General features: G+C 33.1%; 1 protein-coding gene across 1 annotated transcript in view; it reads left to right on the forward strand.

The window, feature by feature from the left end:
• Positions 1 to 13645, forward strand: part of LOC107443390 (low-density lipoprotein receptor-related protein 1B-like) — a 64833-nt gene that overhangs the window by 12334 nt on the left and 38854 nt on the right. Inside the window, exons 5-8 of the mRNA XM_071181725.1 lie at positions 435 to 659; positions 3823 to 4071; positions 7014 to 7244; positions 9747 to 9806. Coding sequence (XP_071037826.1) covers positions 435 to 659; positions 3823 to 4071; positions 7014 to 7244; positions 9747 to 9806 — 765 coding nt within the window. The remainder of the gene's footprint in view (positions 1 to 434; positions 660 to 3822; positions 4072 to 7013; positions 7245 to 9746; positions 9807 to 13645) is intronic.

Below are 13645 nucleotides of genomic sequence, written 5' to 3' on the forward strand. Positions count from 1 at the left end.
GAGATTCTATGAATTTGTTCCCTGCCATCACTGGTATGCGGGAAAGGAGTCAGGTTCTTTATTCGCCCTCAATTGTGACAGAGCTTTTAAAACCGCAATTTTCAGATTACCAAGTGGTGACACAAAAAGTCTCTCGTTTTTCGAAGGCAGGAGAATCTTCGAGGTCTGTTCCAAATGTCAAACTGAGCAGGCTTCTCCCGAAAACATCCTGGACTGTTTGGGATTTTCCAGAAAGGGCATGCACTTATTCCCCCTTCTGGTCCTCGATTTTATTAGGGTCAACGGTCTGATGAACCTTGTCTGACTTAATCAGGCATTGGAGGATAAGACACAACAACAGCAATCAATTTTGATAAACAGAAAGTTGAGCCACATTTCATAGTGTCTCTACATTTTTCAAGAAAGTAAAAATTTGTTTGTTTCATTAAATTTAGCTGCATCAACCTGCCAAGGTTTTTTCTGTGGAGATGGAAAATGCGTACGTTCTATTCATAGATGTGATAACAAAAAAGATTGCGTTGATGGTTCTGACGAAGAAGGTTGTACTCCTTGGTGTACTGAAAAATATAATTTTCAGTGTGGGGATGGATGCATCCATAAACGCCTCCTCTGTGACGGACTTCAACACTGTTCCAATGGTGTCGATGAAAAAGGCTGTGGTAAGTGACATTTTTAAAATTTACAAAGTGCAAAATAAAGAAAAAGAGATAAATAACTTTAGATCTTATGATTTGGTTTTTCGCGAACTAAAGGCCTGTTTACGCGATCTAAATGCATTGAATTCGTGAAATTAGAGAAATTAGAGGGATTTCACTGTCCAAGAAATTGGATGATTCGTCGACACTTTCCAAGTTCTTGAATGTCACTGATTGGTCAACAGAAAAAGTTGCGCATGCGCAATGCAGGGAATAAAATTTTGCGCATGCGCATTGTTCATATTTAGCAATATAAAATAACACATACATAAGTTTAAAATTACTAAATAATTTCAAATAAAATCATAATAGCATAAATAAACCGTAACAGATCAGTTTATTTGAACTAAAACATATGAGAGCAGACAACGAAATGAAATAAACTGATGCCTGCCTGTTGGCGTCACAAAATCTTAGACGCTGATTGGTTAAGGGAGAAAAAACAAACTTGGATGGAAAATAGAACATGTTCTATTGCCATCCAAGGACTTGGACCAAGCACTTGAATGATCGCTTAGGCGAAACAAGCTTGAACTCAAAGCAAAACAAGTTTCCATCAATATCAATCAATCTTCGTTTAAGAACTTCGATCGTCTATACAGGCCTTAAGGTAAGAGGCTACACTTTGTTAAAAATAGTTGTTCAGATGATATTTTAAGCAATGGAATCAGACTAAAGTGGTAGTATATATATATATGATAACTGTTAGCGTAATTTAACCTTAACCAAAATATTTTCTCCCTTTTAAATAAATAAAGAAAAAGCTGTTTTGACGATGAATTTTAAATGTTTTTCCTCAAAAAATTATGGTTAGTTTATAGAAATTGTTTTAAAGTCATATGGACCAAATGCTATCTGGGAAATATGATTTCACTAGTTTATTCAGGAGAGATTGTTTGGGCTTTTTAATATTATAATTACAATATTTAGGAATTTTTCCTAATCACCATCTATCCTAAAAAAACAAACAAACGCTACCGGAAGTCTTGAGGTCCTCATCTGACGTCATAACATTAAAGTGACTATTTCTTTTTTTGACGATCCGGATTTGTTTGTATATACTAGTGCCCCTTAATTAGACAGTACAGTAGCCTTAGTATATACAGGGAATAATTAGTTTTTCTTAATTTAATTTTTGGGCCGTGTTTTTGTGAAAAAATGTGTTCTTCATATTTCAAAATATCATATAAAGATGTTAAAAAAAAATTGGGAAATTATCCTAAATTCATTTGCAATTACATAATAGTTAAGATGCGTATTTATACAATTTGGTTTACAACAGCAGAAATTTTTCCACCTGAATCTTATACTGGAAGTTGAATCAGCCTCTACAAATGCTTCCCTCTACCGTGGCAAACATGAAACGCTGTTGAGAATAAGATGAATATCTGAAAAAATTCTTAATCGAACCGAAAATTCTTTGCACTCAATTATATAACTCGTTTGTCTTAAGATAGTCCATGCAAAAAATAATCTTTAATAATTATTTGTTACTTTTAATCGTTTGATATAAAGGAATGAGAATAAGTATGAAGCATGCCTTTCAACTTTTACGCGTTTAAAAAAGTTTTTTACAGTGATAGGAAAATGCCTTTTTCACTTGACAATGCGTTTTGTTGAAAATTAGGCAACAATAAAAAACATTTTTAAAGCGCTCTCAGGCCATCTAAGTTTAAATTATTAAAATGTAAAGGTAGTAAAATCACTTTACATCGCCCTTATTTAAACAAGAATAAAATGTTACTATATAAATTTTGCTATCACATTAAATATAGGATCTTCCCCAAAAATCTGAAAATTTTTTCTGGCATATAAGTAAAATATACAGATTTTTGCTTTATTTTAATATACAGATTTTTACTTTAATGCTGAAAACATAGCTTGAAAAGAGGAAGCTTACTACATAGCTTGAAAAGAGGAAGTTTACTACATAGCTTGAAAAGAGGAAGCTTACTACTTAGCTTGAAAAGAGGAAGCTTACTACATAGCTTGAAAAGAGGAAGAAAAAAAATGCCCACTGTGAACAAAACTAGATGAATAGTTCTGAGTCTTAAAATTTATATATAAAAAGAAAAGGCAGCATTTTTAAACTTTGCTATCGCAAGGACTATTTGTATTGATGCCTTACTAACTGTGCCACGTTTCGCAACTTTCTTTTCAAAGCGGAATCTAATACTCTGCAAAATTGGCCAATTAGCACGAACTGAACAAATATGAATGTATCGCTCAAAACTTTCAAATTTTTCGAATCAAAACACCAAAATTGTCACCCGTTTTATTTAGGCTTAAATTGTGATATTTTTGGGTTAAGAAACTTGGTTTGAATCCTTAACATATAAGTTGGATACCCTTAGGATAACAGTTTCCTCTGGGAGTTGAAGTGATGCACAAACTTGGTACAACTCTTTATTCAGATTAACTTCGTTTAAATCAGTGGTTACCAAGTGGTGGCCGGCGAAGCCCTTATTTTGTGCCCCGCGAACTATATAATAGTTGTCATTTGTGGACAATTTTCGTGAAAAATCTATATGGGGTTTAATACTTTTAAGCTTTAAATCTCATCGTTAATTACATTACATTAATTACATTAATTGTTTAAAACATAGGGTCACATCGAAGTTATTGTAGCAAGAATTTTTTAATATGCAATTAAATATTTTTAAAAATCTACTTATTTCAATTAATAATACAATACTTGTTTTGTATAACTTGATAAAATTCCGACAGTTATATTTAATGTTCTTTCAAACATAAAAGAGACCTATATAAAACTTTGATAGAGTTGCTGCCCGCCATTTGACTGGTGTTTTTAATTGCGGACCCCGGCCTCATGTAAGTTGGAAGCGCCTGGTATAATGAGGGGTGCTTTTCAATTGCAAATTGTTTTCAGCATGTCAGACGTGTTTAAAAATGGAGGATTGATATATTTCAGTTCAATACTGATAGGTATTTTTTATAGGCATGCTTGTTTCGTCTCATTTAGGTAATTTTATCAGTTAACTAACTAATCCGAAAATCAAACAAAGCCCTGCATGACGTAATTTTCTAACTACATTTAGATATAAGAGCTCGATAGCTACATGGACCAAAAATATTTTACACTAAGCGAAGTCTTTTTCTGTTTCAGATTTCAATCGAATGGAAGAATGCTCACCCCGAAAATTCAGATGCAACATTGGTTTTTGCATTCCGTGGAATTTTGTTTGCGATGGTATTGAGCATTGCTCTGATGGGGAAGACGAAGATGGCTGCCCATCCACATCCAATTATTGTATGGAGGGGGAGTTCCAATGCTGGAGTGAACACTGCATCCCAAAAGAGCAAATTTGTGACGGTCGTTTTGATTGCTTCGATAAGACTGATGAAAGAAATTGCTGTAAGTTTTATTTTTAATCGTTTTTCATGAGGACCCTATTCCACGAGAGAAACTTTTCATGGCGAATTCTGTTTCACCTCCAATTGGTATTTTAAAGTTCGGAAAAAAGTGAGTTCAGCGTAATCTTGAAATAGTTTATTTGTATTTAGACAGTCTGAAAAAAAAATCGGCATTTTTGATAGATAGGTAGGCATATACTTTTTTTATGCAGCATTAGAGCTGCGCAATGAGGTATTGGCGACGGTCTGGGAAGCATAAATAAGGATAATCAGAAGACATGCCATCGCAATTTTGAAACTCTGAAGTGAGAATGACTACCCTGCTTTGGTACCCGACGACCCGCACGCGAAGTCGAGCACTTTACGGTAGAACAGTTCAACGAGCACCTATACCGCGCACCCTCTGTCCCTGTGCAGCTGTGGTCACTCACCTGCAGCCAATGATTCTTGACTTCGGTGTTCTACTAGGTGTTTTTACGATCTGTCCACGGCGGATCTTCAGAATATGAAATTCCATGGTCTACTACAAGAGTTTTTCAACTTCAAAATACTTACTTACACAGAGGAGAGAGAATTTGCCATGAAGTTTCCTTTCATTAATAAAAGTACTTTGCATTTAAATAGGTTGTGATTACTACCGAACAGAGTAGAACCGTTTAATTGTTAACGTCACACATTGCGGATCCTAAATATTGTCTGATTGTTAACGTCACACAATGTGGATTCTAATTATCGTTTGATTGTTAGCGTCACACATTGTGGATCCTAAATATTGTTTGATTGATCACACATTGTGTGGATTCTAAATATCGTTTGATTGTTAACGTCTCACATTGCGGATTCTAAATATCGTTTGATTGTTAACGTCACACATTGTGGATTCTAATTAACGTTTGATTGTTAACGTCACACATTGCGGATCCTAAATATTGTTTGATTGTTAACATCACACATTGTGGATTCTAATTATCGTTTGATTGTTAGCGTCACACATTGTGAATCCTAAATATTGTTTGATTGATAACGTCACACATTGTGTGGATTCTAAATATCGTTTGATTGTTAACATCACACATTGCGGATCCTAAATGTTGTTTGATTGTTAACATCACACAATGTGGAGTCTAATTATCGTTTGATTGTTAGCGTCACACATTGTGGATCCTAAATATTGTTTGATTGTTAATATCTGATTAGATTCACAATAGGTAGTTGACAACGGTCAAATAATTTTGCTTAGTAATAATCTGAGGACAATCCTTGCGCAATTGCAATTAAAGAATTAAAAAAAGCAACTGTTGATACATCTACCAATCTCTGTTAAATTCTCCTAACCAACTATCAATTTATTTTTTAAAAAAATAAGAAAACGAAATTAAAATCAATTTTACATGCTGTATCAAGAATCTTTTGCAGTAATTATATTAATTGCTTCGCGGTGCTAATCCATAATATATTATTTATTATCTTCAAAAACTAAACATAAACAAACAGTCTTATAAGGAAATTATAATAAAATACCACTAAAACACCGATTAAATAAAGGCTCAGTATAATAAAAAGGAGTAAGTCATTTCAAATCTTAAAGAAAATTTTTTTCTGATAATAGTCATGAAGGATACAAAGTTTGCTTTAGGTAAAGTTAAAAAATAATAAGACACTTAAAAATACATTAAATTATGAAAAAAGGCAGATGACGTAACGACCTTCTCAACGAAATGATCTTGTCGATGAAATTATCTGTACACGAAAGTGATGGAAATGAAGAAGCTCGTCGAATTAAATGAAGCAGACTCTGATTCTAAATGCAATAATATTTTAATACATCATTTTAAGTTTATGTTGTTTCATATCCCAGACGGTGTTGCTTAGTTACACCATCTCCATAAAACAAAAAAAATCTTTAATAAGTCCAAAAATAAATTCTTTAAAATGTTGAAAACAGTAAAGTAATAAAGCATTTAAGAATACAGTTGGCTGAATCATTTTAAGTTCATAAAATAGTGAACTCTAACACAGAAGGCATGAAACCTTACGGCAACCATGTGTCGGAATTTTTTCTTTATTGTCACATGAATGTTAAACCTTTTTTCAATAAAGCAAAAATATTGCACTTTCAAACCTTTCATACTAAAAGGATTAAAAATTATTTTTTAAAGCTTCTTTAAAAAGTATTGTCACTCAAGATTCTTAGTGACGTTTTAACTGACGTCACACTAGCTATAAAATCAAATTGCATTGTCCATAAAAATATCATGACAAGGTGGATTTTAAGTAAGTATACAAGACTTTGCGAAAAGAAACATTATAATTGCCAAGATTTAAGATTATTTTCACCTTGAGACAAGCTTTATTAAAAAAAATCGTGTGTCGAAGTTTTCTTTTTATTGTCACATAAATGTTAGCACACATAAATGTTAAACCTTTTTTCAATAAAGCAAAAATATTCTACTTTCAAACCTTTCATCCTAAAAGGAATAAAAAATGTTTTTTTTAAACCTTTTTTAAACATTTTCACTTAAGCCCATGATGACGTTTTAGCTGACGTCACACTAGCTATAAAATCGAATTGCATTGTTCATTAAAATCTCATGACAAGGTGGAGTTTGGCTAAGCCTACAAGACTTTGCAAAAAGAAACACTATAACACCTTGAGACAAGATTTATTAAAAACAAAAAAAAATCGCTCTTAAAAACACTAAGTCAACCTCGCTTTAAGGTTTTTACGTAGAAGGTTGTTTTCCTAGGTTTTTGATTAGAGTAATGTGCGTGGAATAGAGCAGATTGTCACAGATATCGTTTTAAGATCAAAAGGTTTACACGTAAACCGTATTACAAACCTTTTTAGGTTTACATTAAAAGGCTTTTGTGGAGTGAAAAGAAACCTTGTATAGCTATCTGAGAAGTGGAATGATTTTTGACTGTGTGTGTTTTTTTCTCCAGCCGAATCCAGATGCGGAGGATTTTATTGCGGCAACAAAGAATGTGTTCCTCAAGAATCTAGATGTAACGGACAGAAGGATTGCACGAACGGAAGTGATGAAGAAAACTGCGAAGTTTCTGATTGCGACGAGGAAACTCATTTCAGATGCGATGAAAATAAATGCCTTCCGAAAGGACTTCTTTGCGATCATGACAGGGACTGTTCAGATGGAAGTGATGAAGAGAAGTGTGGTAAATAAAGTGTTACATAATTTTAATAAAAGCGCGAATCACGAAAATAATCAAGAAAAATGGTTTCTTAAGACAAGGGCCACCTCTGGGCGTCAGCTGAAAGTTGACCTACCCTGACCCCAACAAGATACTGTTTTGTAAACTCAGAGTGAGCAGTCGTTTCACCTCAGACATTATCTCGCATTGCGCATGCGCGAATGACATAAAAATTTTTTTATTTTGATCTGTAGCTCGTTTTTAACTTTATATGTGTTATTGTAGACCAGTGCTTAAGAGGGGAAAAATGACCTTTTAATCTGTGACCACAGATTGTTTTAAGCGCGGAATCTTTGTATGATTTATATCTTACAATATACAAATTAGGTCATTTTTTAAATTTTGGAGATTAATTTCTCCTCGAAATCAAAATGTTGGCAGATTTCAATAATCTGTTGGCTGTTGTCCGCCATTGCTTCAGCAGCTAGTGTAATCCAAATGCAATTGATTCGGACGGCAGTTGTCGTTCAAGCTGAGTGTTCGATGACGTCTAACGCGCAAATTGACCAATCAGAGGTTAGCGCTCGCTTCAAGCTAACGTTTTGTATCGCCTATGCGTCCTAAGAAACCGGGCCTTAAGATATGTTTCACGTTTCCAGGGAAAATCGATTTCTTTCTTCGCGCTAATTTTCAAAATAGTTACAATGGTCGAGCTGGCCGTGGTCAAAGGGCGCCGCTGACAAAGAAAAAAAAGAAAAGAAAAACTATAAAAATTCTTACAACTGCATGTCAATCCACTCTAATTGAAATACAGTTGTGAGAATGAGATGGTTATAAAAAAACCTTTGCGCTTTTTATGGACCTCCAGTGGTCATTCAAGCAATCGAGATGAGGAAATTTCAGATGTAGTATATTCGGAGGTATAAGCTTGTGATTCTAAAAACGACAATGGTTACGGATTTATAGGTACAGAGACTCGACATTTTCGAATTTGAGGCACCCATTTTTTTCGTTACAAAAAGTTCAGCGCATGCGAAAACCTTAATTACAGTGTTAATAGGTACCTGTATCACGAAATCTGGTACGCTATGCTCGACTCACAAAAAGCAGCTCTGCCCACATCCAAAAACACATGAACAAGGAATCACATGAATGATAAAAGCATTGAACACACAAAAAACACATGAGTATGAAAAAAATATTGACTCTATGAAGCGCAAAGATAGAGTCAATGTACATGATAAATAAAATAAATAAAGTAAAATTAAAATAAATAAATTAAAAAAATCAAAGAACCATGTTCACTAGATATTCAACGAAGAAAACCTATAAAAAATGTGGCTCACAATTTCAGGCACAATAGTTGACGTTCTGAAATTTTGCGATTAAGCGCCACCATCGGGGATTATAACATATGCTTAGTAACAGGCTGACGCTATGTAGCCATGTTGTTAATTAACAGCATACCAGAATTGCTGCTACACTATGCGCTGAATGACATCGTTTGGATGGAAGATGACGCGCCTCAACAAATTTTATTTTTAAAAAACGTTGCTGAACAGTAGACCCAATTTTGGGATTACGATCCAAGTAGCACATATCTCAAAAACAGTATCGTACGAACTTATCTTCGAATATTGTACAATATCGTTGCGAACCATTGTACTATACACCAAAGAGCCATTACGTTATGACCAACCTCCATCTATAACAATGGGCTCGTCCAGCTTTTCATGGTTTCTCGCCCAGGAGCAATGGTTTCATGGGGCACATTAGGCTTATCAGACTACCTATCAGCACCTTGTGGAATCAATCTCAAGGTGGGTGCTAGCAATTTTGAGGGATAAAGATGGTCCTACATGTTTTTAGCAGGTTGGTCATAATGTAATGGCTCTTCGGTGTATAAAAATGGACCCCTTTCATAACGTATATTCAATATCACAAAACGATGTTGTTCGATATTGTAAAAAACGTTGGGGAATGTCGATCGATATCTCACAGCATTTACAAACTTTGTACAATGACGATCGACATCGTTAACACACAAAAAAACGAATGCTAAGGAATACCGACAATCGCTAAAATTACGTTATTTGTTAAAATAAAAATTAGTTTTTGAAAATATTCAAGCCTGTTTGAAACTCGGAAGAAGCTGATAACAGAACCGTTCTAGCTTGCATAAAATTAAATTATTTTTTTATTACTAAAACTTATAAAATCTTAAAGTTTGCAGCTTAGTTAATTTTGTTCATTGCTTTTATACCATCAATGTTCAACTCCGTAGTCATATAATTTTGAACCCAATCCAGAAGACAAAGGAACTCCTGGATCAAATATTGGAAGAAATATTTTTGAGCCTTTAAATAAAACGGCAGGCAAAACTTCAAAATTCAAGTTTAAATCACCCATTAAATATGTACTTATTTGCATTTAATGCATTTTATATCGAAGTTTGTCTTCAGATTTTTTATCGTTGGTTTAAAAATTGTTAATTTTATAGTATAATTAGATTTTTGTTTCATTTAGATGAAGTGAGAAAGGAATCTACTGATATCGATAGTATTATTGATGAACTGGACGATTCAAGTGTAGTTTTTAAAGAATTTTTTCTGAACATTTTCAAGCGAAATTCAACCAAATCTTAATATTTCAAATTAAAAAATTTTCAAAATGTTTTATTCCTGTTAATTTCAATATTTATTGCTATTGATGTTTAATCAAATGAACTTTTTATGTATTTGAATTTAAATAAATAATTTAATGAACAAGTAGGAAATGGTCTATGGGTCTTAATTTCTATACACTTATAGTTAGTACATTATTTTCAAAACAAAAATTTATGTTCGATGAAGTCCTTACTAAAGTCTACTGGAATTCAATATGTAGCAATAAAGGAAACGAAATAAAAATGAAAATATGGAAATAAAAATGGAAATAAAAATGAAATATCGACTCTTCAGGGGGTACCGGTGAATGAAGAGATACGTAACATATTAATAGAATGCTTAACTGTCAAGTTAAGCATTCTATTAATATGTTACGTATCTTTTCCCTGAATTCTTTTTCTTAAATAAGGAGTGTTGTTTCCCTTTTGTTTTAAGTGTTTCCTTTTCATTTGGTTTGCTCATGAAATCGCTGTTTAACCTGGTTAAAAGTGAGTTTTTATTTTTTGATGATTTTCTTTTCTAAATTACTTTTATGTATTTCATGTTTTTTCCTGGACTTCTATACAAAATCTTCGGGATACTGAGAGAGGTACTTTAGGCATTTGCCTCTCCCTCAATAGAAGAGGTTTCGTTTTATGGCTACCGGGGCCGGTAGTCATTGAAGACGTCGTCTTCGGTAGTCATATTTTTATTTTTACTTCGTTTCCTTTATTGCTTTAAAGAACGTTTTTTGAAAGAAAATTTATCTATTTAGAATTATAAAAATGTTTTGTTTTTCTGGACTGGAATTCAATAAAAATTCATATTCGCAAAATAATTGGTTTAGTTTTAAAATTTTAATTCATCAATGTTTCATTAATTTTTTTTTTTTTTAAATATTGTTATTTGTCCTGTTATTTATTGTTATTTTTCTCTATAGACCTTTGAATGCAACGATACATCACAGAAAACAATCTTCTTTATAGGAAACAAAACTCGAGACAGTTAAACTTGCTTTTTTATATGATTCTCGAGAACGTATATGTGGCAGGTTTAGTTATGTAGTATTATCAAACCTATTTGTTAAGGACACTTTGGTAAATTAAGTTTTTATAAACATTAAAACAAATTACCAATTAAAATTTAAAGAATAAATTTAATTTAAACTTAATTAAGAAATTTCAAATAAAAATACAAAAAAAAATTAAGATTATTGGGTAGACATTCATCACCAACCAGTACACGAGGTAAACTGATGTGTAGCGCTGGTTGCTGGAAGAAAAATTGTTTCTGAACATGAGTCACTGTAAGTTGAAGTGCAAGTGTTTTTTTTTGTATCCCCAAGTAAAGGTGAAATTATAGGAGCCGGAACATCATTTAGCATGTATTTCTTAAGCAATATTTTGTAGTAAGCTCATTGGGATCACTCTCTTTTTGAGAAATCACGAAGAGTATTATTTTTCATCGTGGGTCCCGATAACAGTTTTTCGAAAATTAATCCACTACAAGTTTAACAAAAAACTTATTTGAACTTGAGTGGATGAATAAAAAGTATTTTATTAACGATGGAAAATTTGAACAAGATTCAGGAAGAGTATGAACTAATAGTAGGAATTGAAAAATAGCAATGTTTTAATAAAAAAAATTATTAATTTTTTTATCTTGACAGATTTTTTTTTAAAAAATGTACATTAACTTTTTTTAAAACTTAATTTGAAAATAAAAAAATGGAAATAAATATTAATTGGAAGAGGGAATTCAGTCTGCTGATTTTTTCTCAGGGTTGAAGAGTGGCAGCCATGTTGTTTATAGTGTGTCTAAAGTAAGAACATCCTAGCCATTCGTCTTGAACCGAGGCGGGTACCATGGTAACGAGATATAACTCTTTCAATTAGGGGTGTGGGGTCATTGTTTGGTACAGGTTTTAGTTCCGGTCTGCGAAGGTAAGAGATTCTTTTTCTTTGGCTATAGTGTTAGCCTTAGAGTGAAAAGAAACCACCCTCCCTGAAATGCATAATTCTTGTTTCCATAGCAGCTGACGGCCTCAGACTTAGGGGCGGAGGGAGTTCTGTTACTCTTACAAATTATACTAATGCGCTTTTCTCCCCCTCCCCCTTTTATACTGTAGCAATATTTTTTCCTCACGGTGTAGACAAATCTCTCAACAAAAACTAAACACCTTTTAAGTACTCTTTAAGAACTCAAAAATATTTTCAAGCACCATAATTACTAACAAAATGCATAATAAATTTTCCAACACTTTTCATTATCATGATAAAATAACTAAGTTTCTGACAAGGAACTCTTTTCTTAATTATATTAACCACTAAAAAATGATCAAGAGATTTTTCGATTCGATATCAGACGGTGGAAAATGAAGTCTGAAATGGAGAACATCTTGCAAAATGCACACGAGAGCGCTAGAATCTCACAGAACCCAACTCGCATGCGAACTCACGATTCTAGGAAAAAAAGGTCCCGGAAAAAAAGGTACCTGGAAAAAAAGGTCCCGGTAAAAAAGGTACCTGTGTAGGGAAAATTCTTTAGGGGAAAATATTTGAACTGAGAAAATTAGATTGAAGCGCTTTTGCTGTTCCGTGCATGTTTTTTTTTTTTTTTCGTGTCGCGCATTTTCAAAGTGCTTTTTATCCAACTTTTGTTTCTTTTTGATGCATCTATATTATATAAAACGCTAATACGTACGTATGTATCAGTAAAACCGATGATATTTCGTTTCTCGCGTTGGCAACGATTTTCATTTTTAATTTATAGGCTTCGGCGCGCAAGAGCACGTAGTGAGCATCATATGGCTAATCTATATTATATAAAGCGTTAATACGTTTTAATTGATAGGCTTCGGCGAGCAAGAGCACGTAGTGAGCATCATATGTCTAATCGGGTGAATTCTCACCGAATTATCAAAAAAATTCTCACAAAATTATCTTCATCGAAGTCGATGCTTTACATCCGGCGTTCAGTACTATTTCATATTGTTTTACAACACATGGTTTTAGCCCTCTGGTGGGAAAGACTTTAAAACAAAACTTACAACAGTTACTTTTCTCAACAACTGAAATTTAGAATAGTGTGATTAAAAAAAATATGTGAACTGTTGGCAATTTCAAATTAATACTGATATGCACAGGTTTATAACTTTCTACAGAGAAAAGTGGTCGGAACTTCAGTGTTCAAAAAAGTATACAAAAGCTAGACGTTAAGAACGTATCCAATAAGAGAGCAAAGCGAGCATCGGATTGCGCGCAATCCGAAATGAACTGCGAAAGCATTTCCGGGGGTTGGCGAGCGCCAGCGAGCAGGGGGCGAAGCCTCCTTGTTTATTCTAAAAAGTTAATTAAATATGAAAATGTTCAATAAAATTGTTTATTTATATTCTAAGATCATGATTCTCCCGGGAATCTTGACTCTATTGAAAAAGTGTTATCAGGCTACATGAAACTTTTGGGGGGGGGGGTAGTAAAATGAATGTGTTTCGCTTATAACGCTTCTAATAGAAATTTTTTGACAGGTACTTGCATGTTATTTTCTTCCATTTTTTGCTTTTTTTTTATTTTGTAATAAGTTACAATTGATAACATAGCTGATAATATAACTGATTGATAACAATTGTTGATGATTGATAACAATAATATAACTGATAACAATAATATAACAATATTATAACTGATTGATAACAATAATATAACTGATTGATTGATAACAATTGATAACATAACTGAAAAAAGTCCCCCCCTTACCCTTCTCCTTACCTCAATGATCTAA

This window comes from Parasteatoda tepidariorum, chromosome 6 (genome assembly GCF_043381705.1).
Source record: "Parasteatoda tepidariorum isolate YZ-2023 chromosome 6, CAS_Ptep_4.0, whole genome shotgun sequence".
NCBI classification, from domain to species: Eukaryota; Metazoa; Arthropoda; class Arachnida; order Araneae; family Theridiidae; genus Parasteatoda; species Parasteatoda tepidariorum.